The 26,417-nt window shown below is 49.6% G+C and overlaps 2 protein-coding genes across 2 annotated transcripts; one reads left to right on the forward strand and one right to left on the reverse strand.

The window, feature by feature from the left end:
* LOC130490107 (arylamine N-acetyltransferase, pineal gland isozyme NAT-3-like) lies at nucleotides 1–813 on the forward strand. Its single transcript, XM_056863906.1, has one exon. It carries the CDS (start codon nucleotides 1–3, stop codon nucleotides 811–813), a length of 813 nt encoding a protein of 270 aa, XP_056719884.1.
* A 14,767-nt stretch (nucleotides 814–15,580) lies between these two features.
* Nucleotides 15,581–26,408, reverse strand: LOC130490104 (protein KHNYN-like). The gene is made up of 7 exons (XM_056863903.1): nucleotides 26,152–26,408; nucleotides 23,420–25,266; nucleotides 21,961–22,091; nucleotides 20,672–20,768; nucleotides 18,687–18,794; nucleotides 17,175–17,276; nucleotides 15,581–15,914 (listed from the first exon to the last, which is right to left on the reverse strand). Exons 1-7 carry the CDS (start codon nucleotides 26,368–26,370, stop codon nucleotides 15,581–15,583), a joined length of 2,838 nt encoding a protein of 945 aa, XP_056719881.1. The 5' UTR covers nucleotides 26,371–26,408.
* Between the last annotated feature and the right edge of the window lie 9 nt (nucleotides 26,409–26,417).

The raw sequence follows: 26,417 nt of genomic DNA on the forward strand, positions 1-26,417 counted from the left end.
ATGGACGTTCGCTGGTATCTACTACGGATCGGGTACCAGGGTCCTGCCCAGCCTTCTCTGGAGACCCTGCACCGTCTCCACCGCTGCCATCTCCTCTCCGTGCCCTTTGAGAGCCTCAGCATCCACTGCCAGGAGCCGATCGCCTTGGCGTTGCCCCTTCTCTACGACAAGATTGTCCGACGCCACCGGGGCGGCTTCTGTTTCGAGCTGAACGGGCTGTTCCTGTGGCTGCTGCAGACGCTGGGATTTTGTGCCAAGGCCGTGGCCGGTCGTGTCCGGAACCGCTTCACGGGGCGCTACGGACCCCCTTTGGACCATATGGTGATTTGGGTCCAGTTGGACGGACGCTCGTTTCTCTGCGACGTTGGTTTCGGCGAAGGCTTTCTGGACCCTCTGGAGTTGAAGCCAGACACAGAACACGTTCAAGAAGGGGGTATATTCTGGCTGGGGAACAAGGAGGGGGTTTGGGTTTTGGAGCGAAGGGATGTTCCCGGTGAGCAAGGAAGACCTTTGTATCAATTCACCCTCCAGGAGAAGAAGCTGGATGATTTTACTGGCATGTGCCTCTACCACCAGACTTCACCCAGTTCCATCTTCGCCTGTAAGTCCTTCTGCTCCCTGCAGAAGGAAGATGGCAGCCGCCTTACCTATATGGGATGGCGTCTCATCTCCACTGTGAAGGAGAAGCGAACAGAGACGGTCCTGCAAAGCTCTGAGATCCTAGCCGTACTGCGCGAGAAATTTGGGATCAAGCTAAGGGGGAACTTCGAGCCAAAGGATGAAGACATCCTGCCGCCTCCTGAAGAAGACTGAGAAGGTCGATGGGAAATTGCTCTCCTGTATACAGAGTAGGTTAAAAACTGGATTATGTATCACTTCTTGCATACGAGTTTCAGTCGCTGGCAGAACTGATGTAATATCATGGGATGTTCCTGAAGATCCTAACTTCTGAAAGGGGTGGAGCAGCCAATCTTGTTGTTCCAGCAAGATGGAGCAGGCCCCAGGTTTTTTTTAAGCAAGAAGCCACTGGACAGGATCCCCATAGATTTGGAGGTGGAATGGGATTGCCAATTTCCAGGTACTAGCTGGAGATCTCCTGCTATAACAACTGATTTCCAGCCGATACAGATCAATTCTCCTGGAGAAAATGGCTGCTTGGGCAATTGGACCCTATGGCATTGAAGTCCCTCCCCTCCTCAAAACCCACCCTCCTCAGGCCCTGCTCCAAAAATCTCCCACCGGTGGCGAAGAGGGACCTGGCAACCCTACTCAGACTGGATTCCAGTTCTGAATACTTCTTTGCATTATAAAACAATCCATGCAAGTAGAAAACTAGCACAGCAAGGATAAAAGTCATACAGGTTGAGTATCCCATATCCGAAATGCTTGGGACCAGAAGTGTTTCAGATTTCAAATGTTGGAATATTTGCATACTTGAGATATCTGGGGATGGGATCAAAGTCTAAACACAAAATTCATTTATGTTTTATACATACCTTATACACAGAGCCTGAAGGTAATTTTCTACAAAATTTTAAATAATTTTGTGCATTGTGAGGAACCTGCCATTGGCGCGACCAGCCTGCACACGTGCCATTTTATTCCCCTTTGTGGGCGTTCAAAAAGTTTTGGATTTGGAGGTATTTTGGATATTGGTTTTCCAGATAAGGGATACTCAACCTGTACTAAGTTCATGCTATTTTTCTATTTGCAGGGAGTTCGGACACAGGAAAGTATTGCAAAATGCGACCTGTGGTCTGGTCGTGCAGTCCGTTCTGCTGCCTCTTTTTCCTGCATGTATGAACGAGGCCTTGCGCCTCTGCACTGGGTACAATTGGATCATTGCAGTGCAGAGCGGTAGCAGCCTGATCTGTCCACAGAGGAGGGAGGCCCAGATGAATTCAGGCAGATTTGCATCAGGTAGACTTCACAGGTAGACTGCTCTTATTCTTCAAAGCACACCTCGGGCGCGGGTACTGGGAACTGGGTCTCCATAAGCCGGCTGCGGCTGGACTGCACTTTTCACATGCAGGAGTGAAACATGGCGCCAATGTAATTCAGAAACAAGTGTTAATTTGTGACCAGATGTTAAGGAAATGGCAGGTTCAAGGAACGTTCAGCTCAACAGATGGCATCTCTCATGAGTAAGGGACGAGCCGCGTGGAGAGCACAGATAGCAACTCTCTGCCAGGTGAACCAGGCAGATAAGAAGTGATAAGAAGCCCCTTTTCTCGAGAGGAGGGAGGGAGAGAGCAGAGCTCCTTCCATCGGCCTATGGGTATTCCTTTGCACATTAGGGGGAGAGGATGGGCCAGCTGTTGGCAAGGGGTGTTTACCTTCACATCTAAGGGGTTGGGAGGAGCCAAAGGCGGGGCCAGTTGAAATGGGAGAAAGCGGTGTCACGGACGTAAACAAGCCTGTTTGACTTGCGTAAAGAGGCGACTTCTATCGTGTGCTACAACCAGGAGTAAGAGCTGTGAGAAGTGTGGCGGGTTGCAAGGAGGGATGGGGGGGGAGCTAGGATAACAAAGCTGGGAAGGATTGCAAAACATTAGCCACACGGGTTGGCCACATTTCTTTCCGAGGCGCCTGGGCGTTTAAGAGCTGCACGACAGGCAGGAATTCAAGAGGTAAAGCTTTTTCCCTCTCAGCAGGGCGGGCAGACACCACTGTACTTTTTTGCCTGTTTTGCAGCTGTTCCAGGCTCAGGAGCTCTGACAAGATAAAAATAACAGTAGCCGTCTTTGGTAAAGGGGTACTCAGCACTTAACTGGCAAAAATGAGAGGGAAATTATCTCTTTTTTCTCTTCTTTTCTTTTCTTTTTGCATTGGGAACCTGATGAGAAAGCTCCATTCTGGAGCGCAAGCCTAAATCCGGCTGGAGTGATTGAAGGATGGGGCAATTCAGTGCGCGGTGGCCGATGAGTGAGTCTCCACAGCAGTGGAGATTTATAAAGCGAGCATTGTTTTCTTAGACTACCTTCAGGATGGAGGAAAGAGTATGCAGGCTTGCCGGTTTCACTGAACTCTTCATCTTGCAGAGCAGAAAGGTGGCAGCCTTTCAGGTTCCTATTGGGCAGGTTGAACTACACACGGCTGGATATATTTACAAGACTGAGCACTGGTATTTTACCAAAAATGCCAGGTAGTGATACACAAGTCCCTGCTCTTGATTTAAACTTTGGCGTTATTACTATGTTTATAGAAAGATGCTAATTTTAACTCCTTTGCAATTTCTTTTTATGGAGGATAACAGACTGGCGTAACGCGGCATAGGATTGCACTGTAAGAAGTGTGTATATGCGTGTGTTAAGGTAGTCAAGCTGGGCCTGGCTACCGGTGGGAAGGTTAGGGGCAGGGACCTGGGGGGGGGCACAAGGTTGGCAGGGGGGACACAAGGTTGGCAGTGTCTCTACATCACTTCTGGGGGAAACCCAGAAGTGATAGGTAACTCTAGGAATTGCCGGAAACTCTATGGTAAAACCATTTCTCTCCCCCCCCCCCTTGCTACTATGGGAGGCTTGATAGCCCTGGTGTGTGTGTATGTGTTTCTGTGTGATTTTAACAAACAAGGGGATGGAAGGAGTAGTTGATTCTGTACAGGTGAGGCATGAGCCAGCATGGTGTAGTGGTTAAGAGCGGTGGACTCTAATCCGGAACACCAGGTTTGATTCCTCAGTCTTCCACATGAGCAGCGAACTATAATCTGGTGAACTGGGTTCGATTCCCAGCTCCTCCACACGAAGCCTGCTGGGTGACCTTGGGCTAGTCACAGTTCTCTCAGAACCCTCTCCGCCTCACCAACTCACAAGGGGTCAGTTGTGGAGAGAGGACGGGACGGAGGTGGTAAGCCGATCTGATTTTCCTTAAAAGGTAGAGAAAACTGGCATTTAAAAACCAACTCTTCTTCTTCTCTCGCTCATTCTCCGCGTCTGCTTTCCCTCGTGTGCCCCACCAAGGCCTCGGCGGCGATGGTCCCGAGCAAGAAAGTTCCCGACATCCACATTTTCAGCACCAGAGCCGGAGATGTGGCCGTCCGCCCCGACCTCAACTGCTACCTCCTCCTGCCCGGTGTGCCTACCTCACCCTGTGCTGAGCTACGGCCCCTGCACCCTTCTGTGAGTGGTGGCAAACACTATTTCAGCTCCCGTTGGCGTGACGCCATCTACATCATCACGGGCAACAAGTTCACAGAGGCCCAAGACCTCAGTCTCGGGTCCAGCGGGCCGGCCCGAAACCTCCACCCCAGCTGCTGCGGAGGGCAGCACTATTTTGCTGTCACCGGAGGCTTCGTCGTCATTCTGAGCCAGGGAACGTGGATGGCCGTCAAAGACTTGGCCACCGGAGAACCAGCTCCAGGCCCGCACCCAGGACACCGGTGGTCCCAGGAGAAACTGGGAAGCGTCCGTAGCTACCTCTACTGGCATCTGTGGGATAACTTCAGCGGAAGCTTCTTCACGTTGCACCCCGATATCCTCGGCTTCCTGCCAGGGGGTCTCGGCCTCGCCAAGGGGGCTGCGTTTGGGGGTTGGGGGTTGCTGGCGACCCTCCACAACTACTCCGACCTTCCTGCCACCAAGTCGCACAGAGTGTCCCGGAAGGTGGGCTACGATAAGGGGAAGCTGGCTGACGTCGGGCGGGGTTGGACGGCGCCTCTTCGGGATTCCCCCGAGCCAGGCTCTGTTATCGTGGCGCTGGCCAAGGCCCAGTTTGCGCTGCCGTCCCAATACGGAGGGATGGGCCTCGGCACGGACCAAGAGGAATGGGAAGAGGCCCGGGAGGAAGAGACAACCCTGGAACTCACATTGCAACCCGATGAGGTGGCCTACACGTGGCAGTACCGACTAGGCCTTGGCAAAGACGCCGTCTTGTTTTGCAGGGAGATTAAGGTCACCCGGAGCTCTGATCCACCCTGTGGGATCCCCCTGCCGCCTTCGTCCTGAACCTCAGCCCTTTCCAGCTCTCTTTTATCTCAGTGGAAGACCAATGCAAGATTTCGTGGTGAAGCTGTGTGGACTTTTGTGGTTTTGGCCATGTGCACAAAGAGTTTAATAAAACTCTTAGCTTTAATTTAAACTGAGGATTTGTTTGTATGGGGGAGAGGGGGGAAAACATGAGGAAGGAAGCCACCATAATTTGTTTCTGATTATTTGTTACTATGCTTCCCCTCCCCATAAATAAGAGCTGCCATTTAAAAAAAAAAAATTCCCAAAGGACACTGATAATTACCAAGTTAAACATGGCAGCCTTAAAGGGATGCATGGACCTGTGTCTATTTCACCGTGAGAGCACAATGGCTGTAAGGGAGAGAGGCATCTTAAAATAACACCCCTCAATCTGCCCGTAGGAAGAAATCTAATCCATCAGGGAGAAAACTGGGCTAGATTTCTGTCTGCGGGGAGTTTTTCTGGAGGAGAGAGCTTAAAATCAGGGCCTTATTATATCCTGCACTCTACAGCCTCTCTCTGTAGAAAAGAGCAACCTCTCTCTGTAGAAAAGAGCAACCAAAATGACTAGGGGACTAGAGCAACTGTCCTGTGGGGAGCAGTTAAGACGCTTAGGGCTGTTTAGTTGGAAAGAAGGCGGCTGAGGGGAGACATTTTAAATATTTTTTTTAATTTTTATAACATAAAACAAAACAAACTACAATAATAAAAACAAAATACAAAAGAGTATCAATTATATGCTCTAATTCATAGTTAAGTAAGTAAAGGTAAAGGTCCCCTGTGCAAGCACCGGGTCATTCCTGACCCATGGGGTGACGTCACATTCTGACATTTCCAAAGCAGACTTTGTTTACGGGGTGGTTTGCCAGTGCTTTCCCCAGTCATCTTCCCTTTACCCCCAGCAAGCCGGGTCCTCATTTTACCGACCTCGGAAGGATGGAAGGCTGAGTCAACCTGGAGCCGGCTACCTGAAACCAACTTCTGTCGGGATCGAACTCAGGTGAGCAGAGCTTTGGACTGCAGTACTGCAGCTTAACACTCTGCGCCACGGGGCTCCTACATTCATAGTTACAAAGTTATAAAGTTCAAAAAACAAAAAATACCCTTTTGACCCTCCACCCACCTTAAATAGTGACCCATCACCAGACTTCCGAAGACTAAACAGTTTCAAAAATTACATTATTAACAGTAAAATAGAAAAGTAATAAAACTTGTTTCTATAACTCACTAACTAAAATAGTAGTTAGCACCAAACGTTTTCCAAGATTAGAAATGCAGATGGAATGATCACACGATATAAGTGCCAACCAAATCAGAATAAAGACCTTGCATTCATGGCTCATTACCAATGCTGATTTCTCCACACCCATCTCTCCCCTGGACATCACAGACTCTTCTGCATACCACACCGAATCCTATCATGCCTGCCATTCACACTGACATACTGTTAACATTTACATACTAATGCTTGTCCGAATTCACTCTCCTCTACTTAAAGACAGATGGATTCACATTCTAGCTGTATCTGAAGAAGTGAGCTGTGGCTCACAAAAGCTCATCCCCTGCCAGGAAATATTTTTGTTAGTCTTTAAGGTGCTACTGGACTCTTGCCCTTTTCTACATTTAGATACATTCAGATGAATGAATGAATGAAAAACCTTTAAAGGCATAAGTAATATTACAATTGTTACAGAAGGTACATAAAATATGCAGTCATCAAGATACAAACATAGGCCAGTAAATTCCAAAAGTAGAAGACACATTCAGATACCTGAAGAAGTGAGCTGTGGCTCACAAAAGCTCACACCCTGCCTGAAAATATTTGTGTTCTTCTTGAAGGTGCTCCTGGACTCTTGCCCTTTTCTACATTTAGATACATTTAGGTACATTCAGATACATTCAGATACCTGAAGAAGTGAGCTGTGGCTTATGAAAGCTCATCCCCTGCCAGAAAATATTTAGTCTTTAAGGTGCTCCTGGACTCTTGCCCTTTTCTACATTTAGATACAGTCAGATACCTGAAGAAGTGAGCCGCGGCTCCCGAAAGCTCATACTCTGCCAGAAAATATTTTTGTTAGTCTTTAAGGTGCTACTGGTCTCTTGCCCTTTTCTACATTTAGATACATTCAGATACCTGAAGAAGTGAGCTGTGGCTCCCGAAAGCTCATCCCCTGCCTGAAAATATTTTTGTTAGTCTTTAAGGTGCTACTGGTCTCTTGCCCTTTTCTACATTTAGATACATTCAGATACCTGAAGAAGTGAGCTGTGGCTCCCGAAAGCTCATACTCTGCCAGAAAATATTTTTGTTAGTCTTTCAGGTGCTACTGGTCTCTTGCCCTTTTCTACATTTAGATACATTTAGATACATTTAGATACATTCAGGTACCTGAAGAAGTAATCTGTGGCTCTCGAAAGCTCCTACCCTGCCAGAAAATATTGTTGTTAGTCTTTAAGGTGCTACTGGTCTCTTGCCCTTTTCTACATTTAGATACATTTAAATACATTTAGATACATTCAGGTACCTGAAGAAGTGAGCTGTGGCTCCCGAAAGCTCCTACCCTGCCAGAAAATATTCTTGTTAGTCTTTCAGGTGCTCCTGGACTCTGGCCCTTCTCTACTACTGCAGCCAGACTAACACAGGGCGACCCACTGGGAAGGATCCCAAATTAAGGGAGCACGGGGCCGCAGCCCCAAACGTTTTCCACGATTAGAAACGCGGAGGGGGCCTGCTCGCACGATCGAAGTGCCAGCCAAACCGGAGCCCCCCTCTTCGAGGTCCCCTGCAATCAATGGGATGCTCTTCCCCCGGGGAGGAGCCGGAGCGGGCCGGCCCGCCCCCGCAGCCTCGAGCGCGCGCGCGCGCACCCGAGGCCGCCGCCGCCGCCGCCCGTTGACGCAGCTTGCAAAAGGCCGGCGAGGGTCGTCTCCGCGCGCTCCCAGGTGCGGGAAGGGGGGGGGGCGGGACGGGAATGCGCGCGCGCCCCCCCCCCAACCCCCTTCCCTGCCGTTGGGGGCGGGTTGCAAGGGGCCAGCCGGGGCTAGAGCTTGCTTGCTTGCTTGCTTGGGGCCGGGGGTGGGGTGGGGTGGGGAGGTGACCTGGAGGGAGGGTTGCCGGGTCCCTCTTCCCCCCCCCCGGCGGGAGGTTTTGGGGAGGGGCTTCGAGGCCATAGAGTCCTTTTTAAAAAAAAAATTTTTTTAAATTTTCTTCATTTAATATATCAACATAAAAACAGCATCCAATACTAAATAGTAATAATAAAAATTAAAAAAAACAAATAATATCGCTAATTTGACCGCAAAACGACTCCCCCCTCTCCCTCTTCCATCTAGAAATAAATTGTATAAACTTTTGCTAACGAAGCTAATCCCGATATTATTTTTAACCTGTTCTTATCCTATCCAATATTATTAAATCAATACCTAATATAAAATTAATACAAAGTACTAATAAGGGATTAGATCAAAGAATGTCCTTTAAATGATCCCATTGAAAATTGATTTTCACAAAAAAATTGATTTTTTTAACTTACTGATGCCATAGAGTCCGATGGCCAAAGCGGCCATTTTCCCCAGGGGAACTGATCTCTGGCGGCTGGAGGTCAGTTGTAATAGCGGGAGGTCTCCAGCTGATACCTGGAGGTTGGCAACCCTACATGGAGGGTTTGCAAAACGCTACGGGCTCAGTCCAGTATCAGGCTGGCGATCCTGTGCAACCCCGCCCCGCATTCTGGATGCATGAAGGGGGACATCGAGTAGCGGGGAGAAAAGCACTCTGCGCGTGCTCAGAGGCGCTCTCGTGGCAGCCTGTTGGGCTTGGAGGGGCTGGGTCCGACCCGTCGGAAAAGGGCCGAGCACCGGCCTCAGATGTAAGCCCTGGGGCTGAGCGAGAGGATGCAGAAGCCCAGGAGAGGTGACCCAGAGAATTCAGGCTCCCCCCCTAACAAAAAAATCCCCCCACCCGTTTATTTCCCAGCTCAGGATGGAGGTGCCCCACTTTCCTCGGCCAGGATAATGTTCTCTTGTAAATTGCATTTTCTCTTGTAAATTGCAACTTTTATTTAAATGAGGCTTGGGGTCCCTGTCTGCAGGAGGAACGGGGTGGAAGGTTTGGGGGGGTTGTTTGTTTTTTTGCAAACTTGGAGGAAGCTTTTCGTATGGAACTGCTCTTGTCCCAAATTCAGCAATAGGAGACTCGGGCCGCTTATGCATGGAAGGTTTTGCCTTGGATTTGCCCCTTTCTAGATGCACATTTTCCCCATCCAGATTCTCCAAACTCTACACGGGGGCTTATTTTTGAGTTTTGGGGATGGGGAAAATGTGCATCGAGAGAGCAGCACATCCAAGGCAAAACCTCGCAGGCATAAATGGCCTCATACTTTCTCCAATCCAGTGATCTCCACTTTCTCCCCCCCACCCACCCACCCATGAAGATAACCCCACCCATCTCCAAGAGGCCTGGCTGGCAAAGCTGCCCTCCGTTGTACTCGTACAATTTAAACTTGCTTTTTGTAGAACTGGGAATAAAAGTGCTAACTTTCCTGTGCCTCTCCTGCTCCGGTTTTTGCGTTTCCCTAGATGAGGGGTACCCAGCTTGCTGGGGGTAAAGGGAAGATGACTGGGGAAGGCACTGGCAAACCACCCCATAAACAAAGTCTGCCTAGTAAACGTCGGGATGTGACGTCACCCCATGGGTCAGGAATGACCCGGTGCTTGCACACCTTTTTAGATGAGGGGACTCTGCAGTTAGAAATCCTGGGGGCCATGTCTGTCCGTCTCCTGTTTACATATTTATTTCACTTGCTTTGTTTATATACTGCTGCTTCTGCCGGGACCCAAAGTGATTTACAGCCCTCTCTGCATTTCCATTTCATCCTGACAACGACCCTGTGAGGTAGGTTCGGCAGAGTGAGGCTGGCCCACAATCACTCGGCAAGCTTCCATGGCAAAATGGAAAGCATTGAGGATCACTGCCTAGGGGTTAGGATTGGATGCCCCACACTGGAGGTATTGGAAAGCAGCTAGAAGAGGGTTTTTATACACGTTTACACATAGATGACCATCCTCTGCTGATTGCATCCCCAAAGGTACTTTGCATGTGTGGATCATAGAGTTGGAAGGGGCCATACAGGCCATCTAGTCCAACCCCCTGCTCAATGCAGGAAATGTCCCATTGGATCCAAGCTGAAGATTTCTGTAGGACCCAAAAGCTTGCACATTGTTTGATGTTATTTTGGTTGTTCCTAATACAAGGATTTACATAGTTTGTTCTGCTTTGGACCAACATGAATACATAGAATCGAGAAGAGTCGGAAGGGATGACCTGTTACAGATTTAAAAAATGAAAACCCCTTTCCTGTATCTCCTTAGAGGCAATGTAGACTGTTCACACATTCAACAGGGAATAACTAAGTGATACAGTTTTAACATTTGTATCTACCTTAGGTGTAGTTTGCTTGATATTATTCCTACAACAATGCAGAAAATTCAGATTTCATGAGAATCATGTCTTTCATATATATGTATTTTTTTAAAAATCAGTCTTTTAGCTTCTATGTCGCAAAGATACCCCTGAATGCATGTGAACTATGCATCTTGAAATTACTGTTTCCAAAAGAGGGGGCCCAAGTGGGCCCTGATGGGACTTCCCTTTCCTGACTATCTCATAAACTTGCAAAACCTGCGTGAGTTGTGCAGACTTTTTTTAAAAAGACAGAACTATATATGTTATTCAGGGATATACTACCGCTAAACCTGGAGGCTCCATTTAGCTGTCATGCCTAACTATTGATAGGAACCTTTTGCTGTGTCTCCTCCCCACCCCTGACTGCAGAACTCCATGGCTACTATCGCCTCCCGGAGGGACTCTCCCGGCACAGACATCTTTGCCACCCGCCACGGTGCCTTCATCGTCCGCTCGGACCTGGGTTGCTTCCTCCAAGCTCTTGACTTCCGCTCGGGCCAGGATATCAAGGTGTGGGAGCTGCACCCTGCCTGTCGTGGTGGGGACCACTACGTGGGGGATCCCTCCAGTTCGGCCATATACCTCCTGCGAGGGGATGCGTTCTCCAAAGTCCTGGACCTGAGCTCAGAACCCCCCACCAGTGCCCTCCCGCTGCACCCCAGCTGCCGAGGGGGCGACCATTACGCCTTTTGCGAAGGCCGGTTCTTCATCTTCTTCCTGAACCGCGGCGTGGTCCTCTCCGTGACCGACTTGGCCGCCGGAAGCTCAGCCAAGGAGGTCGGTTTGGAGCCCGCGTTTAAGGATGGACTATATTATTACGGGTCTGACCCCGCTCGCCTCGCCTGCTTCAGGATGGATGCGGAAAACGGCCTCCGTGGCTACCTGCTGTCCACAGCCGGACACGAAGAGGTCTTCTCCATCCACCCCGACGTGGCCTCCTTCCTCCCCGGTGGCTTGGCTGTCATTTATGGGCCTGCCTTTGGAGTCTGGGAGTGCTTGAAACTCATCTCCAACGCCACCGACCTCCCGATGCCCAGCAGCCACGAAATCACACGGAAAGTGGGCTATTCCAAGACGGCCTTAGGCCGGAAGCTCCCCACCTCCGGCTCTCTGGATCCCGAGGCTTTGACCGGCTCCCTTCTGCGGTCTCAGTTTTCGCTCCCTGCGGCTCACGGCGGGATGGGGCTGCAAACGGAGCAGGAAGAATGGGAGGAAGCGGCCGAGGAAGAGGAGCCCTTGCGGGTGATCCTGCAGCCCAGGCAGAAGCTGTATTGGTGGCAGTACCGCCTGGGTTTGGGCAAAGAGCCCGTCCTGTACTGCCGGTCTCTGAAGGTCACCCGCAGCCCTTCCCCCCCGACCCACGTACCTCTGCCGCTGGCCAGCTCTTGATGCCAGGAGGGCGGAGCGGCTCCTTGTGGTGGGTGAAATAAAAAGGTGACAACTTCCACGACTCTTCTCTTGCTTGGGTCTGCGTTGTGGCCGTTCCGAAGATGGGAAAACCAAAGGGGGGGAGGCTTCCCCTGTGTAGACGTGCACAAGTGGGATTGGGAAGGGATCCAGAGTGTAGTGGTTTGAAGCGGTGGAATCTGATCTGGAGAACCGGGTTTGATTCCCCACTCCTCCACATGAGCGGCGGACGCTAATCTGGTGAACCGGGTTGGTTTCCCCACTCCTACACACGAAGCCAGCTGGGTGACCTTGGGCGAGTCACACCCTCTCAGCCCCACCTACCTCACAGGGTGTCTGTTGTGGGATGGGGAAGGGAAGGCGATTGTAAGCTGGTTTGATTCTCCCTTAAGTGGTAGAGAAAGTCGACATATAAAAGCCAACTCTTCTTCATCATCCTGAACGACCTGCAAATTGTACCACTCATTGTCCCCTTTTTGCTTTCTACCATTGAAGAGGCAAAGTAGGAACTGAAATTAGACCACACAAACAATGTCCACCTTAAACCTGGAAAGGGGGGGGGCTACACATCTCAACACCCAGTTAAAACGCTTCACCACCAGTCTATTGTGGCACCCAGAAGGGCTGGGTTTGATTTTGGAGGTGGGGGGGGTGCGGGAGAAGGAGCAACACCCAGGCTAGGGGTGAAGCTGTTGGTGCAAGAGGAAAACCCAACCAAAAGGCCAAAGCATAAGCTACTGACAACCCGAGACTTCCCTGGGAAAAATAGTGTTCCATTCAAGCTACCCTTGATGTTGATGTTCCATGACTGGATCCTCAGATGTGTGATTTGTCCCCCAAAGCCACCGAGAGGGGGGAAAAACATGAAATGGGGTCACGGGGGAAAGAGGGAGGGTTAAATCCCCCCGTACTGTTTACTCAATTGAAAATTCCCCACCTGGGCTTTCCCCAGTAGGGGAAAGATGTGCATATTAGAGCATCTATATTTCCCACCCACCCCTTAAAGAGCCTTAACGTGAGAAAGGATTTCGATCAGGGAAGCAGAAAAAATGAACCCCTGCCTCCTTCCCCAGTACCACTTCCCCGATTTACCCCACCCCATACCGGCTACTTTTGAAGTATTCTCCAACAGTTCTATAAGTGCAGCTTGATTATCATCGGTTGCCTGTTGATTCTCTCGTTTCTGCACAGACACACCAAAGGTTGTTTATGCATGGGAGTTTTAGCTGAGGTTGGTTGCTTGCGAGACCCACACTTTCCTGTTGGGAGTCTTTGCACCAGCAGTCTCCAAGCTCAAATCAAGTCCCCCCTCTTTAAATGCTGCTTTGTAATTGGCTTTGTAGTGCTTACTGTGAGAGGAAACCCCCCCTAAACCCAATTGCTGCATAAAAAGGCATTTTAAAAACAAAAAAAATGGAGCAATCTGAAAGGAGGGGGCAGGGTGAAAGCCAAGCCTCAGTTTCTAAAAGCCTTTCTGCTCAGAAAGAGCTTGCGGGAAGCATTTGAATCCCCGCTTCTTTACACGCTGCTTTGTAATTGGCTGTGAGAGAAACCAAGCTTGCGTGTCCCCCGCTTTGTCTTATGCACGGGGATTTCACCCGGGGTTAGCTCAGGGAAGAGGGAAGAATTGGGTTAACAGAGGAACGGGAAGTCCCGGATTTGTGAGGGCTGGATGGAAAACTCATGCATGACTCCAAGGAACAACTGAGACAGACCAGGGTGTGTGTATGAACGTGAGTGAAAGTACCCATGCATAAATGACCAAAGTTGCCTACTACTGAGTTAGGCCTTTGGTCAATCAAGGTGGATATTGTCTACTCTGAGTGGCAGCTGCTGTCCAGGGTCCTAGGTCTTCCACATCATCGACTGCCAGGTCATTTTGACTGGAGATGCCAGGGACAGAACTCGGGGCCTTCTGCATGCCAAGCAGATGCTCTGACGCTGGTGAGATCAGGTTGAGTTTCAGGCACTGACGAACTCTACAGAATGCCTTTCTGAGAGCCAGCGTGGTTAGGAGCAGCGGACTCTAATCTGGAGAACCGGGTTTGGTTCCCCGCTCCTCCACATGAGCGGCGGACTCTAATCTGGAGAACCAGACTGGATTCCCCACTCCTCCACAAGAAGCCAGCTGGGTGACCTTGGGCCAGTCGCGGTTCTCTCAGAACTCTCTCGGCCCCACCTACTTCACAGGGTGTCTGTTGTGGGTAGAGGAAGGGAAGATTGTAAGCCGGTTTGATTCTCCTTAAAAGGTAGAGAAAATTGGCATATAAAAAACAACTTTCCTTCTTTCATATAGCTACATGTATGAAATGTAGAACAAATCTGATACTGTTCACGTGATGTGTTATCCCAGGATAATGAGAAGTAGGTTGGCAGCGCCTCATATTATCAAACATGGTTCTGACCTTATAATAACAACACAGGGCATGAAAATATCACTAAAATGTCAGCCTGGATGACAAGCCATCCTTCGTTTATGAATGTTTATCTGAGAAATTTCATTTTTCTGTCATCAACACAAATCAACAAATTTATTACGAGTTCTTGAAATCAGTTACATTTTAAAATTACTGAAAAGCAAGGGGGGAAATCCTCCCTTTGGGGGACAACGTGAGCCTTTGAGGATTTTTGTCCAGACAAGGAAAATATTGAATTTTCTTTTCAATATAAATGCATTCTGCAATTTGGAAGGGGGCTTTTAAAATATTAGAATAAAACAAAAAATAAATTTTCAGGACCAGAATGTAACCTGAATCGTGTTTGATAAACCCAGTTTTTGACAATGAAGAGCCCTGACTGATTTTTTTGTTTTGTTGTTGCAGTCAAGTCATGGCTGACCTATGGTGAACCTGTGGGGTTTTTCCAAGCAAGAGACTTTGAGGGGTGGTTTGCCATTGCCTGCCTCCAAGTCATGATCCTGGTATTCCTTGGTGGTCTTTCTTCCAAATACTGGCCAGGGCTGACCCTGCTTAGCTTCTGAGATCTGATGAGTTCGGGTTAGTTTGGACTCGCTCAATAAAAAGGCGTGGGGGAGATACCTAAAAAAGCCCCATCTAAAATGTGTTTTTCTACTGTCCTGACTTTTCTACTGCATGGAGATTTCCTCCTTAATCTGGAACGTTATGGGTGAGGCCCTCCTAAAATGGTCTTTGCCTCGATCTGTTGAAGCCGCAACTATTCTTCCCCGGTCTATTTGTGATCGGTCTGCTGTCAAAAATCCTTCCCACGGAGCAATTCCCAGAATTTCTTGGGAAACGGCAGCCATGGCAGAGAAGTCAATTTTCATTCACAGTTTGGAGAGATGCCCTGAGAAAGGAGAGGGTGCCAAGGGGGTATATTGCTGTCTCTCACACCTTTGGATGGCCATTTACTGACCTTATGGCACACAGTAGCTTAACCCTGACTCTGCATTTTAAGATCCGCGTTCTTGGGACTAAGTGCCGGATAGCAGCTCCATTTTAAGAACACTTAGGGCATGAAAATTAAGACGAGAGCTTGTTCTGCTGGCTAGTTTCGGGGAGGGGGGAAACTCTTTGGTCCAGGATTCAGATAGAGAAGGCGACGGACGTTCACATCAGCAGGAGAAGTTAAGACTCTCCTGCGTTAACTTTACGTAGCACAGTCTCTCCTGGATCCTTTGCCATGTCAGGAGACGGTGAGACTTTTCGGGCACCAAAGACCTGACGTTCAAGTCCATCCAGGAAAGAATTCTATTAATGCACCCCCTTTTTTTGTTGGAGGGGGGGATTAAAGCAAGTTTGGCGGCTCAGAAACCGAGGCTAAGAACCGCCTCCGAAAGCAGGTTGAGGTCGCAGCTGCAAGGATCCCGCTGGAGGACAAAATCGATCTTCTTGTCCTGGCCTACGAAGATCTCCAGAAGCTCTCTCCTGAGCCGTTCTGTCTCCGCTGCGGGCCGGACTGTCTCCTTCCCCTCCTCCTCGGCTCTGTTTTCCTGGTGCCTCCTCCGCCAATCCCCAGCCGAGCCACCGGCTGGCCATCTGTCTCGGAGCCGAAGGACCTCGGTCTGTGAAGTAGGATGGATGGGTACCAGTGCCTGAGTCGCCCGGCCAGCAAATGTGTGGCAATTGGCCGGTTTGGTCCTGCAATGGGGAACAAAATGAGGCGATGTTCACCGTCTGATAGTTACCATTTACGCGGCTGAAACAGAACTTTGCCAAATATCAACATCTGGGGACATTTTGGAATCTAAACCTGAAATGTCATTAAAACAACAACAGAATCTTGGATTTTCTTAGAGAAACGAAGGTCTTTTATGCATGGCTATTTCACTTGCGGTCACCCCTTCGATGACTTCAGGTCTTTGTTTGGGATATACATGCCATTTCTGACCGTCAGAGGTCACCTCGCTCTTTCCCTGCGTTTCCCCATGTTTTGCGAGACCTGTTTTATCTCACATGAACACATGAAGCTGCCTTATACTGAATCAGACCCTTGGTCCGTCAGTCAGTATATTGTATATTGCCTACTCAGACCGGCAGCAGCTCTCCAGGGTCTCAGGCAGGGGTCTTTCACATCACCTACCTGCCTAGTCCCTTTAACTGGAGATGCCGGGGATTGAACCTGAGACCTTCTGCATGCCAAGCAGAGGCTCTACCACTGAGCTACAGCCCCTCCCTCTCGAATTTGAAAGCACGGGCAAAATGTGGGGAAAGGCAGGGGGAGAGCAAGGCAACCTCTTACAGTCATAAAGTCTGGGAGCCGAAGGACCTTGGTCTGTGAAGTAGGATGGACAGCCAAGCATAAAAGACCTAAACCTTAATTCTTGTTGATACCCTTTAAAAGACAACACAACATTAACGTGCCGGATTCAACATGGTGTGTTTTTCTACTGAATTTTTTAAAAGGATGTATTATATTATCCTAAAGCAACTTAAAAAAAATCAGGCCTGAAAGTAGCAATTCTTCTAGACACCTCTGGTGAGTAAAATTGTTTCCAAGGGGATTACGCAGAGAAGCTCTTCACACACACACACAATTTAAGGATGTGAACAAGCAGGTTAGTATCTTTTGAAGAGTCATTTGCAAGACTGATGTATTTTTTTGCAAAGGAATATGAACTGTTTAGAATCGGCCTGAATATGTAAACTCACTTCAGCACTAAACCAACTTTGAAGCCCAAATACAGACACTTCTCTAGGTTGGCCACAAGATGGAGAAATACCATCGTACGACCAGCAGTTTCCGGTCTTTAAAAGGGATTTTAAGCAGCCTTTTTATCAAGAGTTTTTTTTAAGGGATAGATGGATTCCACCTTTTTGTGATGACCTGCTTCCTTTTCTACTCAAAAATGACCTCCTCCCAGAGTAGGTAAATAGTTTGTTCCCATTGCGGACGGATACCTGGGGGTTTTCTTCAAGAATTCCTCTAAGGTGGGTCCACCTCGTCCCAACGGGTCATCGGGAATCATGAAAATGTTCTCCACAAAAGTGTACTGCAGTACTCTGGCAGGGGAAAAAATAACCAGAAATATCACATGAACTCACGCATGGACATACACATGAACCAGACCCTTGGTCCATCAAGGTCAGTACTGTCTGCTCAGACTGGTAGCGGGTGTCTAGAGACTGAGGCTGATCTCTTTCCCATCACCTACATGGCCTCCCCACCCAAATAAAACAGTAAATGAGGGCTGTATATCTTTTCTCAGCTATTATGACATAAGAAAGGGAGGGAAGGTGGCATTGCATAGCCTGATCTCGTCAGATCTCAGAAGCAAAGCAGGGTCAGTCGAATCATAAAAACATAGTTGGAAGGGACCACCAGGATCATCTAGTCCAACCCCCTGCACAATGCGAGAAATTCACAACTATCTCCCCCCAAGCCCCCACCAACCCCTACTCCAGGCCTAGAAGATGGCAAAAAGCCCTCCAGTAGTTGAACAGGAGACCACTGAGGAAGGCTCTGAAGAGGAAGGACAGCATGGTGTAGTAGTAAGGAGCATTGGACTCTAATCTGGAGAAGCAGGTTTGATTCCCTGCTCCTCCACATAAGCAGAGGACTCTAATCTGGTGAACCAGGTTGGTTTCCCCACTCGTACACACGAAGCCTGCTGGATGACCTTGGGCCAGTCACAGTTCTCTCAGCCCCACCTTTCTCACAAGGTGTCTGTTGTGGGGAGAGGAAAAGAAGGAGGTTGTAAGCCGGTTTGATTCTCCTTAAAAGGTAGAGAAAATCGACATAAAAACCAACTCTTCTTCTTCATTGGCAACCCCCCTCACTTGCCTTGAAAACCCTTGGCTGGGGTTGCCATGAGTCGGCTGAGACTTGAGGGCACTTACGTTCGTGTGATGTAAGAAAACTCACATGACTAAAGCACTCTCCTCGCAGACTTCTGCCTTTCCACAGGCAAGAAGTTTGTGTGTGGGGGAGGTCACGTGTGTGAGATCATCCCATTGTGTGACATACCCCTCCAAATCCACTGGCATTCTGACATGGTTCACTCTTAGGAGGACTAGTCATGATGCATGCCTGTTCTCTCCGGGATCAGAGGAGCATGCCAAATATATTGGGTGCAGTGGAACACAGACAGGATGGTGCTGCCGCAGTTGTCTTGTTTGTGGGCTTCCTGGAGGCACCTGGTTGGCCACTGTGTGAACAGACTGCTGGACTTGATGGGCCCTGGCCTGATTCAGCATGGCTTTTCTTATGTTCTTATCCGTCTTCCTTTGAGCTTGCAGGCCACCCTGCGGCCTAGAAACGTTCGCTGGCAATTCTTCAGTCTCCCCGATTGTATCTAACCCCAAGCTGAGCATCGGAGGGAAAGCCAATTTTCCATCCAACACGGCCTCCATTGAGGTTGCAGGCCAAATACCCACAAAAGGGTTACGAAGCCCTCTCCGGCTCCTACTCACCTCTCCTTAATGATCTGGATCCATTTCTTGGATTCCTTCGCAAGATCCCGGAACTGGTCATTGGTGACGATAATCCCGTTGGTCTCTTCTGCCAGTTTGAGCATAAGCCTAGGGGTGGGGTTGGGGGGTAAAAGAAAGGAATGGAAAAAAAAAGATGTCAGTTATCAGGGGAGGGGCTGTGGCTCAGTGGTAGAGCGTCTGCTTGGCATGCAGAAGGTCCCAGCTTCCAACCGCAGCATCTCTATTTAAAAGGATCAGGTCATAGATGATATAAAAGACCTTTGCCTGGGACCCTGGAGAGCCGCTGCCAGTCTGAGTATTCAATACTGTCTTTGATTCCATTTTCCTATAAAAACTGGGGGGCAAGCTCTCTTTCAGGAGAATCTGGTCTGCCCTCTTTCACCTCGCCATTGAGGAATATCTGCCAAGCAGCCCCACAACATGGTCGCCAAACCAGAGCGATAGTTTCATCTACATGCCCAGAGTACTGCCGATCGCCACTTGGGGGTCAGGAAGCAATTTTCCACCAGGCCAGGCTGGCCAGAGATCCTGGAGGGCTTTTTGTCATCTTCTGGGCATTTAGTTGGGGTCACTGGGGGTGAGGGGGGGGAGGTAGTTGTGAATTTCCTGCATTGTGCAGGGGGTTGGACTAGATGACCCTGGTGGTCCCTTCCAACTCTATGATTCTATTACCCTTGGTTTTTAAAAGCATGCCTGTAAAATGCTGTCAAGTCACAGTTGACTTGTGGCGAGCCCTCACGGGGTTTTCGAGACTACAGAGGTGGTTTGCCATTGCCTGCCTCTATGTAGCAACCCTGGATTTCCTTGCCGGTTTCCCATCCAAGTACTAACCAGGGCCGAACCTGCTTAGCTTCCTAGTTCTGACAAGATCGGGCCAGCCTGGCCCATCCGAGTCAGGGCCTTTAAAATAAACACAGTTTATAACATGGTGTATTTAGTCAGAGTCTCTCTTTCGGTCTCACTCTGTCTGCCCACAATCGGTTTCTGTTTCTTTGTTTGTCCGCTTCCCCCTTTTGCATGCACCGTCTGTCAGTCTCCGTGACTCAGTCCTCAAACACACACCCCGCCTGCCAAGAGAGTAATTTCCTGCTTCTGGTCCCCGCCCATTCGCTCATGAACAGCTCACGGAAACTTTGCCACAGTGCCTTGCAACCTGGAAAGCCCAGCCCGGGGGAAACCCCAGGGAGACTCCAGATGTGGGCAAAAGGAAAAAAGGAAGAAAAGGTTTGCTCTTCTTCTGCTGGGGCTGCTCGGCCTATGCAAAGTCGAGCTAAAAGGGGGGGAAATTGTGGGAACATCCCACAGCTTCTGGCGCTAGTCGAGGAATACGCAGCCCTTGGAAAGGGAGACTGTGAATCATCGATGGCTCGATTCTTTCTACCCGATTCGAACACCTGTCTTGAAAGCGGTGCTGAAACCAGAAGGGTCCCGCCCTCCTGACCCTGTTCTTTGTATGGTTAAATGGTGGAACTCCCTGCCCAGGATGTGGCGATGGCTGCAAGCTTGGAAGGCTTGAAGAGGGGAGTGGACATGTTCATGGAGGAGGGGGCTATCCATGGCTACTAGTCCAAATGGATGCTAGTCATGATGCATACCCATTCTCTCCAGGATCAGAGAAGCATGCCTATTATATTAGGTGCTGTGGAATACAGGCAGGACAATGCTGCTGCAGTCGTCTTGTTTGTGGGCTTCCTACAGGCCCCTGGTTGGCCACTGTGTGAACAGACTGCTGGGCTTGATGGACCTGGGTCTGATCCAGCATGGCTTTCCTTATGTTCTTTGTAAAGGCCCGTCGAGCTGTTCTTTTTAGAAAGCTGGGGGCAGAATTAGTGTGGGTCAGGAGGTGGGACGTGTGGGCCCTATTTTACCCTTCACAAAGGGCTCCCTGTTCCCCCCAGGAGTAGTGTCCCCTTTGTTACCTTGTTAACGCGCAATAAAGGTTGCTGTAGTTATCCACGGCTCACCTGTCGTCGTATGGCATGATGCTCTTCCCAGCTACCTTGCGCGAAGGTGTGACGGAGAGGATGCTCAGTTCGCGCAACTCAAACAGGAAGTGTTGCTCTGCGATTTGCGAAATGGGTGGAAAAAGAAGAGCCAGAGGAGACGTCTGGGCATCAGGGCCAGCAACACATTTTTGGATTGGCAATTTCTAACTAGGGGTTGGATCCAACCAGCTTTTTGGAGGAGGAAGGGTCCTCTCTGACCACCTCTAAAGGCTATGCTGGGGCTCATGGGACCTGCATAGGCAAAAGGTGTGTGGGAAGATTGGGCAAGATTGAACCCCAAAGCTGGCTGGATTCAACCCTAAGTCTGTAACTTATCACCCATTAATCAATTTATTTACTTCATTTAGAACCCACGTTTCTCCCCCGTGGGGACCCAAGGTCCTGCAACATTCGTTCCCACCTCCATTTTATCCTCACGACAGCCCTGTGAGGTAGGTTAGGTTGAGAGTGTGACTGGCCCAAGTTCACCCAAGGCCAAGTAGGGATTCGAGCCGGGATCTCCCAGATCCTAGTTTGACGCTCTAAGTACTATACCACATTAGCTCTCCATTAAATCAATCATCTTTTTGATCAGTTAAAAAGGGGCTCCATCTAACTGGGCAGCAGTATCTGTAGAAGTGTTAATTATTTTATCTGTGAAAAACTGCAAGAGTCTGACCCCATCTTAGAAGGGGCATGTCTTCTTTTTCACAGAAGGGGGAAATGCCTCTACCAAAATGTTTTTCCCCCTGCTTAATATGTCTGTAAGTAATCTAACAAAAAACAGGGTATTATCATATGAAGAAGAAGATTGCAGGATGCACTTGTAGGATGAGAACCATCCTCAAAGATGCACAGTCCTTCTTCCTCTTCTCTCTGAAGCAATAACCAGTAACCATGGTATAGCAGTAACCTTGGTTTAAGAGTTAATATAAGCAATGCTAGGCATGGGTTGGTTTTTATACCCAGCTTTTCTCCACCGTTAAGGAGTCCCAAAGCGGCTTAGAATCCCCTTCCCTTCCTCTCCCCACAACAGGCACCTTGTGAGATAGGTGGGGCTGAGAGAGTTTGCCCAAGGGCACCCAGCAGGCTTCATGTGGAGGAGCGGGGAATAAAACCTGGTTCACCAGATTAGAGTCCGCCGCTCTTAACCCCCACACCACCCTGGCTCTCAAACGGATACACAAATAGATGCAAATTTAATAAATCAAACATCATGAGATTAACCCACTAAGATTTCTTTAATCGGGTCCCAGCCTATCGCTTACCTTTCACACTGGAATCTGGTTCCATCCGATATGCTGGAACAAAAACAGTCACCTCCCGGTGACCCCGGTCCCAGAAATTCTGAACCGCCAGGGCAATGCCTCGGCATGAGAAGAACTGGTTCAAGCCGTGCCTACGAGGACAGAAAGGGGCACTCAGATCATGAGAGGATCATGTCAATTCCAATTAAAAATCACTTAAAAATCCAACAGGTCGCCCCAAATGGTGGCGACAGCCAGTTAAACCACAACAGCAGCAGGAAGTCCGTGGGGGAAGGATGAGTTAGCGCGACTGTCTGGTCAACAGCACGGATCCCGTGCAGATACAGGCGAACCCCTCCTCAAGAGACGTTTAGCAGAATCCGCATAAGGAACTTAGCCCCCGAAAAAATTGCTTAACATGTTCTAAACTAGTTAACTGGATGCAAAAGACAGCCTGCAGTAAGAGGCTATAGAGCAAGCTAGACATTCCCCCTGTATTCGTGTCTTGAGGGGAGGGGAAGGGAAGGTGATTGTAAGCCGGTTTGAGTCTCCCTTAAAGTGGTGGAGAAAGTCGGCAAAGAAAAACCAACTCTTCTTCTTTTCAAGGCAAGAGATAGTCAGAGGCGGTCTGCCATTGCCTGCCTCTGCATTGTGACTCTAGACTTCCTTGGCGGGCTCCCATCCGAGCACTAACCAGAACCAACCCTGTTTAGCTTCCAAGATCGGATGACATCGGGCTAGCCTGGGTCATCCAGGTGAGGGCCATATACCGAAGACCATGCCAAATGATTGACAATGAGGAAATTGAAATTGTTCAGACTTTCTATTCCTTGGCTCCACCATCAACCAAAAGGGAGACTGCAGCCAAGAAGTCAGAAGGAGATTGAGACTGGGAAGGGCAGCCATGAAGGAGCTAGAAAATATTTTGAAGTGTAAGGATGTGTCACTGGCCACCAAGACTAGATTAATTCATGCCATTGTATTCTCTATTACTATGTATGGGTGTGAAAGCTGGACAGTGAAGAAAGCTGATAGGAAGAAAATAGATTCCTTTGAAATGTGGTGCTGGAGGAGAGTGTTATGGATTCCGTGGACTGCCAAAAAACAAATCAGTGGGTTATAGATCAAATCAAGCCTGAACTGACCCTAGAAGCTAAAATGACTAAACTGAGGCTATCGTATTTTGGTCACGTCATTAGACGACAAGAATCACTGGAAAAGACAGTCATGCTAGGAAAAGTTGAGGGCAGCAGGAAAAGAGGAATACCCAACAAGAGATGGATTGACTCAATAAAGGAAACCACAGCCTTCAGTTTGCAAGATCTGAGCAAGGCTGTCAATGATAGGACATTTTGGAGGACTTTCATTCATAGGGTCGCCATGAGTTGGAAGCGACTTGATGGCACTTAACACACATATGCCAAATGGAAGAGGCTGACCCAAACTCTGAGCCTCCCCCCTCCCAAAAAATGATACTCACATCATGGCCACGTTGCTGCCGTCAATAATGACCCGCCGTAGATTCTTCTTCCCTGGTGTGTTGGCCAACTTCAGCTTGAACTGAGTCTTGAGAGCCTCTTCAAAGCGCTGGGCCCCAGTCACCGTAGAAACAGAACCAAGGTTGGGGGGTCCTAGACTAGAGCTTTCTGCTGAATGGCTCTCCTCAGAATCCCATGTGGAGAAAAAGGAGTTCGAGTTGGGGGGCATGGCCTGAGAGAAAGCAGGAAGGCCTGCGTCAACGGGTGGGACGTGGACACCCTCGCGGAAAGGGGACGCGCGGTGCCTGCCCGTCTCCTGATGAGGCCTGTGCTGTGAAGATTCCTCATGATTTGTGATGGCCGCCCTTGGGACACCTCCACGTTCCAGCTTTGTAGGGGACACCCCGACGGCCCCCTCAGCCTCGTCTTGACAGCCCCCTTTCTCGTTGAGTTGCCTCAGCAGGTTTGCCAGTGGGGCCCCCGTCTGTATCCCTGTGGGGATCTTGCTGGGCGAGTGACCGCAGTTGGCCACCGCTGTTTTGATGACCTCCAAGAGATATTCATCTTTATCCTGGACCTTCTCCAGGGGTGGGGGAGAGTGCTCTGAATCCCCCGGCTCCCTTTGATGGAAGCCAAGGTCATCTTTCTGGGACAAGCCTGCTTCCTCCATCTGGACCCGATCCAGAATAGTTGAAGGGGCCTCCCGCACACCACCCTCCAAGAGTATCTTTTTGACCAACCGCTCCTCGTAGCCCATGGTTTTAAAGAAGTTGAGCCTCATTTTGAACTCCTTCTCCATCCCGGATGACAGCAAGGTCTCTGATGAAGACGAGGACAACTCCTCCTCGCTGCTTTCTTCAGGTAAGCTAATGGGGCTGGATTCCCTCGCGCAAAATGTATGCTTCCCTTCCTCTAGGTGTTCCTCCAAAGACTGTGTTAGACCTGAGTAACCAGGGAAAATCTGAGACTTATGAGGAGCAACCGGAATGGGTTGGGGGGAACTCTTGGGAAGCGTCAGCCTCAGGGAAGTTGTCTCATCAGACCACCCCTGTTGACCGTTCAAACCTGCCAAATAGTCTCGGGGCCTCACCTCAGCACAACCTGTTGGAGAGCCAACCTTAGAGACCAGAGACAAAGCCTGCTCTTGAGGCCTACCAACCATGGAAGGTGACTCAGTTCTAAAATCTCCAGGCCTAGCGGAGTACTGTAGCTGGGGAGAAACTTGAGGCTTGTGAGGAGATTGCTGTCTAGCAAAGCCCGCATGGACGTCACACCCGGAGTCTCCAGGCCTGCTCTGCCCTCGAACTCTGCCGAGCCCCATGGGGACACCAGAGACATTCTGAGGCCTACTTGGAGACTGAGGCCCGCCGCCACCCACCGTTTCCGTTTCCCACGGCGGCAAGCGGTCTTGCCTAAATCCTGGCGGTGACCAGCACCCATTCCGTTGCCTCTGCTCCCCCTCTTCTTCCTGAATCTCCTTCACCAAGCTGAGCAACTCCTCCTTCACTGCAGTGGGTAGTATCAAGAGGTCCATAGCATATTTATCATCATATGTCTCTACCAGTTCCTGGAAGGCCCTCTTGATCTGGGCTTCCCGTTCCTCTTCCAGCTTGGGGTTCTTCTTGTATTTCTCCACAAAATCCTGGATTCGACTCTGGGCCATGACAAAGGCTTCAGCCAAGCCCGAGACCAAAAGGGAGCCAGGGCAGAGAAGAGCGAGGTTGGCCGACGTCCCTTGGGTGAGGCAGTCCAGGAACAATCCTTGGGCTCCTAGAAAGATGCACTGCATGTCTTTAGGGTACCAGACCTCTTCACTCAGCTCCGGGGCACAGAGACCCTTGATGTATTCCTAGAAAAACAGGGCAGAAAGTCCGTGATACCGTAAGCCAAACAACCTAGAGCAACTTTAGAAGTGTAGCTGTTCAGTTGTGGAGGGGCCGCGGCTCAGTGGTAGAGCATCTGCTTGGCATGCAGAAGGTCCCAGGTTCAATCCTCAGCATCTCCAGTTAAAAGTATCAGGTAGTAGTTGATATGAAAGACCTTTGTCTGAGACCCTGGAGAGTTGCTGCCGATTTGAGTAGATAATACTGATCTTTATGTACCAATGGTGTGATGCAGTATAAGGCAGCTTCATACGTTAATGTGTCTCTTGCAGCCAAAACAAACAAACAAATCCCAATCCACATGAACAAATGAAGCTGCCTTATACTGAGTCAGACTATTGGTCTATCAATATTGTCTACTCTGATGGGCAGCAGCTCTCCAGGGATCTTGGTAGAAGTCTTTCACATCACCTCCTTTCTGGTCCTTAACTGGAGATGCCAGGGATTGAACCTGGGACCTTCTGCATGTCTATAAAATTATGCATGGTATGGAGAGGGTGGACAGGGAGGTGCTTTTTTCCCTCTCTCATAATACTAGAACGTGGGGTCATCTGCTGAAGCTGGAGGGTGAGAGATTTAAAACAGATAAAAGGAAGTATTTCTTCACACAACGCATGGTTAAATTGTGGAACTCCCTGCCCCAGGATGTGGCGATGGCTGCCAAATTGTAAGGCTTTAAGAGGGGAGTGGACATGTTCACGGAGGAGAGGGCTATCCATGGCTACTAGTCAGAATGAATACTAGTCGTGATGCAGACCTATTCTCTCCGGGATCAGTGGAGCAACACACCCCATAATCTGTAATCCCAAGAACCGTTCCCTCCCCGCCCAGCCCCGTTCCAGCCCTCTTACCTTCGCCCTCTGGAGATTCTCTCTGCAGCCCTGCAGCTGCAGCCAGATTTTCCTCGCCCCCTGGGATTCCCTGCTGGGACTCTGTGCCAACTCCAGCACCCCCAAGACGTTCAGCTCCACCCTGAAGAGCTGCTCAATCCGGGGGCGGTGCACCGTCATCATCTCCTGGGCCTCCTCAGGCACGGCGAATTCGTCCAGGGTCCTGCCACTGCTCGGCATGGTGGGAAATTGCAGCCTCCGGTCTTGGGGTCCCACTCTGCTTCCGT

Source organism: Euleptes europaea, chromosome 18 (assembly GCF_029931775.1).
Source record: "Euleptes europaea isolate rEulEur1 chromosome 18, rEulEur1.hap1, whole genome shotgun sequence".
Taxonomy (NCBI): domain Eukaryota; kingdom Metazoa; phylum Chordata; class Lepidosauria; order Squamata; family Sphaerodactylidae; genus Euleptes; species Euleptes europaea.

Coding starts and splice junctions, on each gene's coding strand:
- LOC130490104 (XM_056863903.1), bottom strand. CDS start 26,370: ATGCCGAGCAGTGGCAGGACCCTGGACGAATTCGCCGTGCCTGAGGAG. Junction 25,267..26,151: donor AGAATCTCCAGAGGGCGAAG/GTAAGAGGGCTG, acceptor CTGTTTTTCTAG/GAATACATCAAGGGTCTCTG. Junction 15,915..17,174: donor TTCTTGAAGAAAACCCCCAG/GTATCCGTCCGC, acceptor TCCCCATTGCAG/GACCAAACCGGCCAATTGCC.
- LOC130490107 (XM_056863906.1), top strand. CDS start 1: ATGGACGTTCGCTGGTATCTACTACGGATCGGGTACCAGGGTCCTGCC.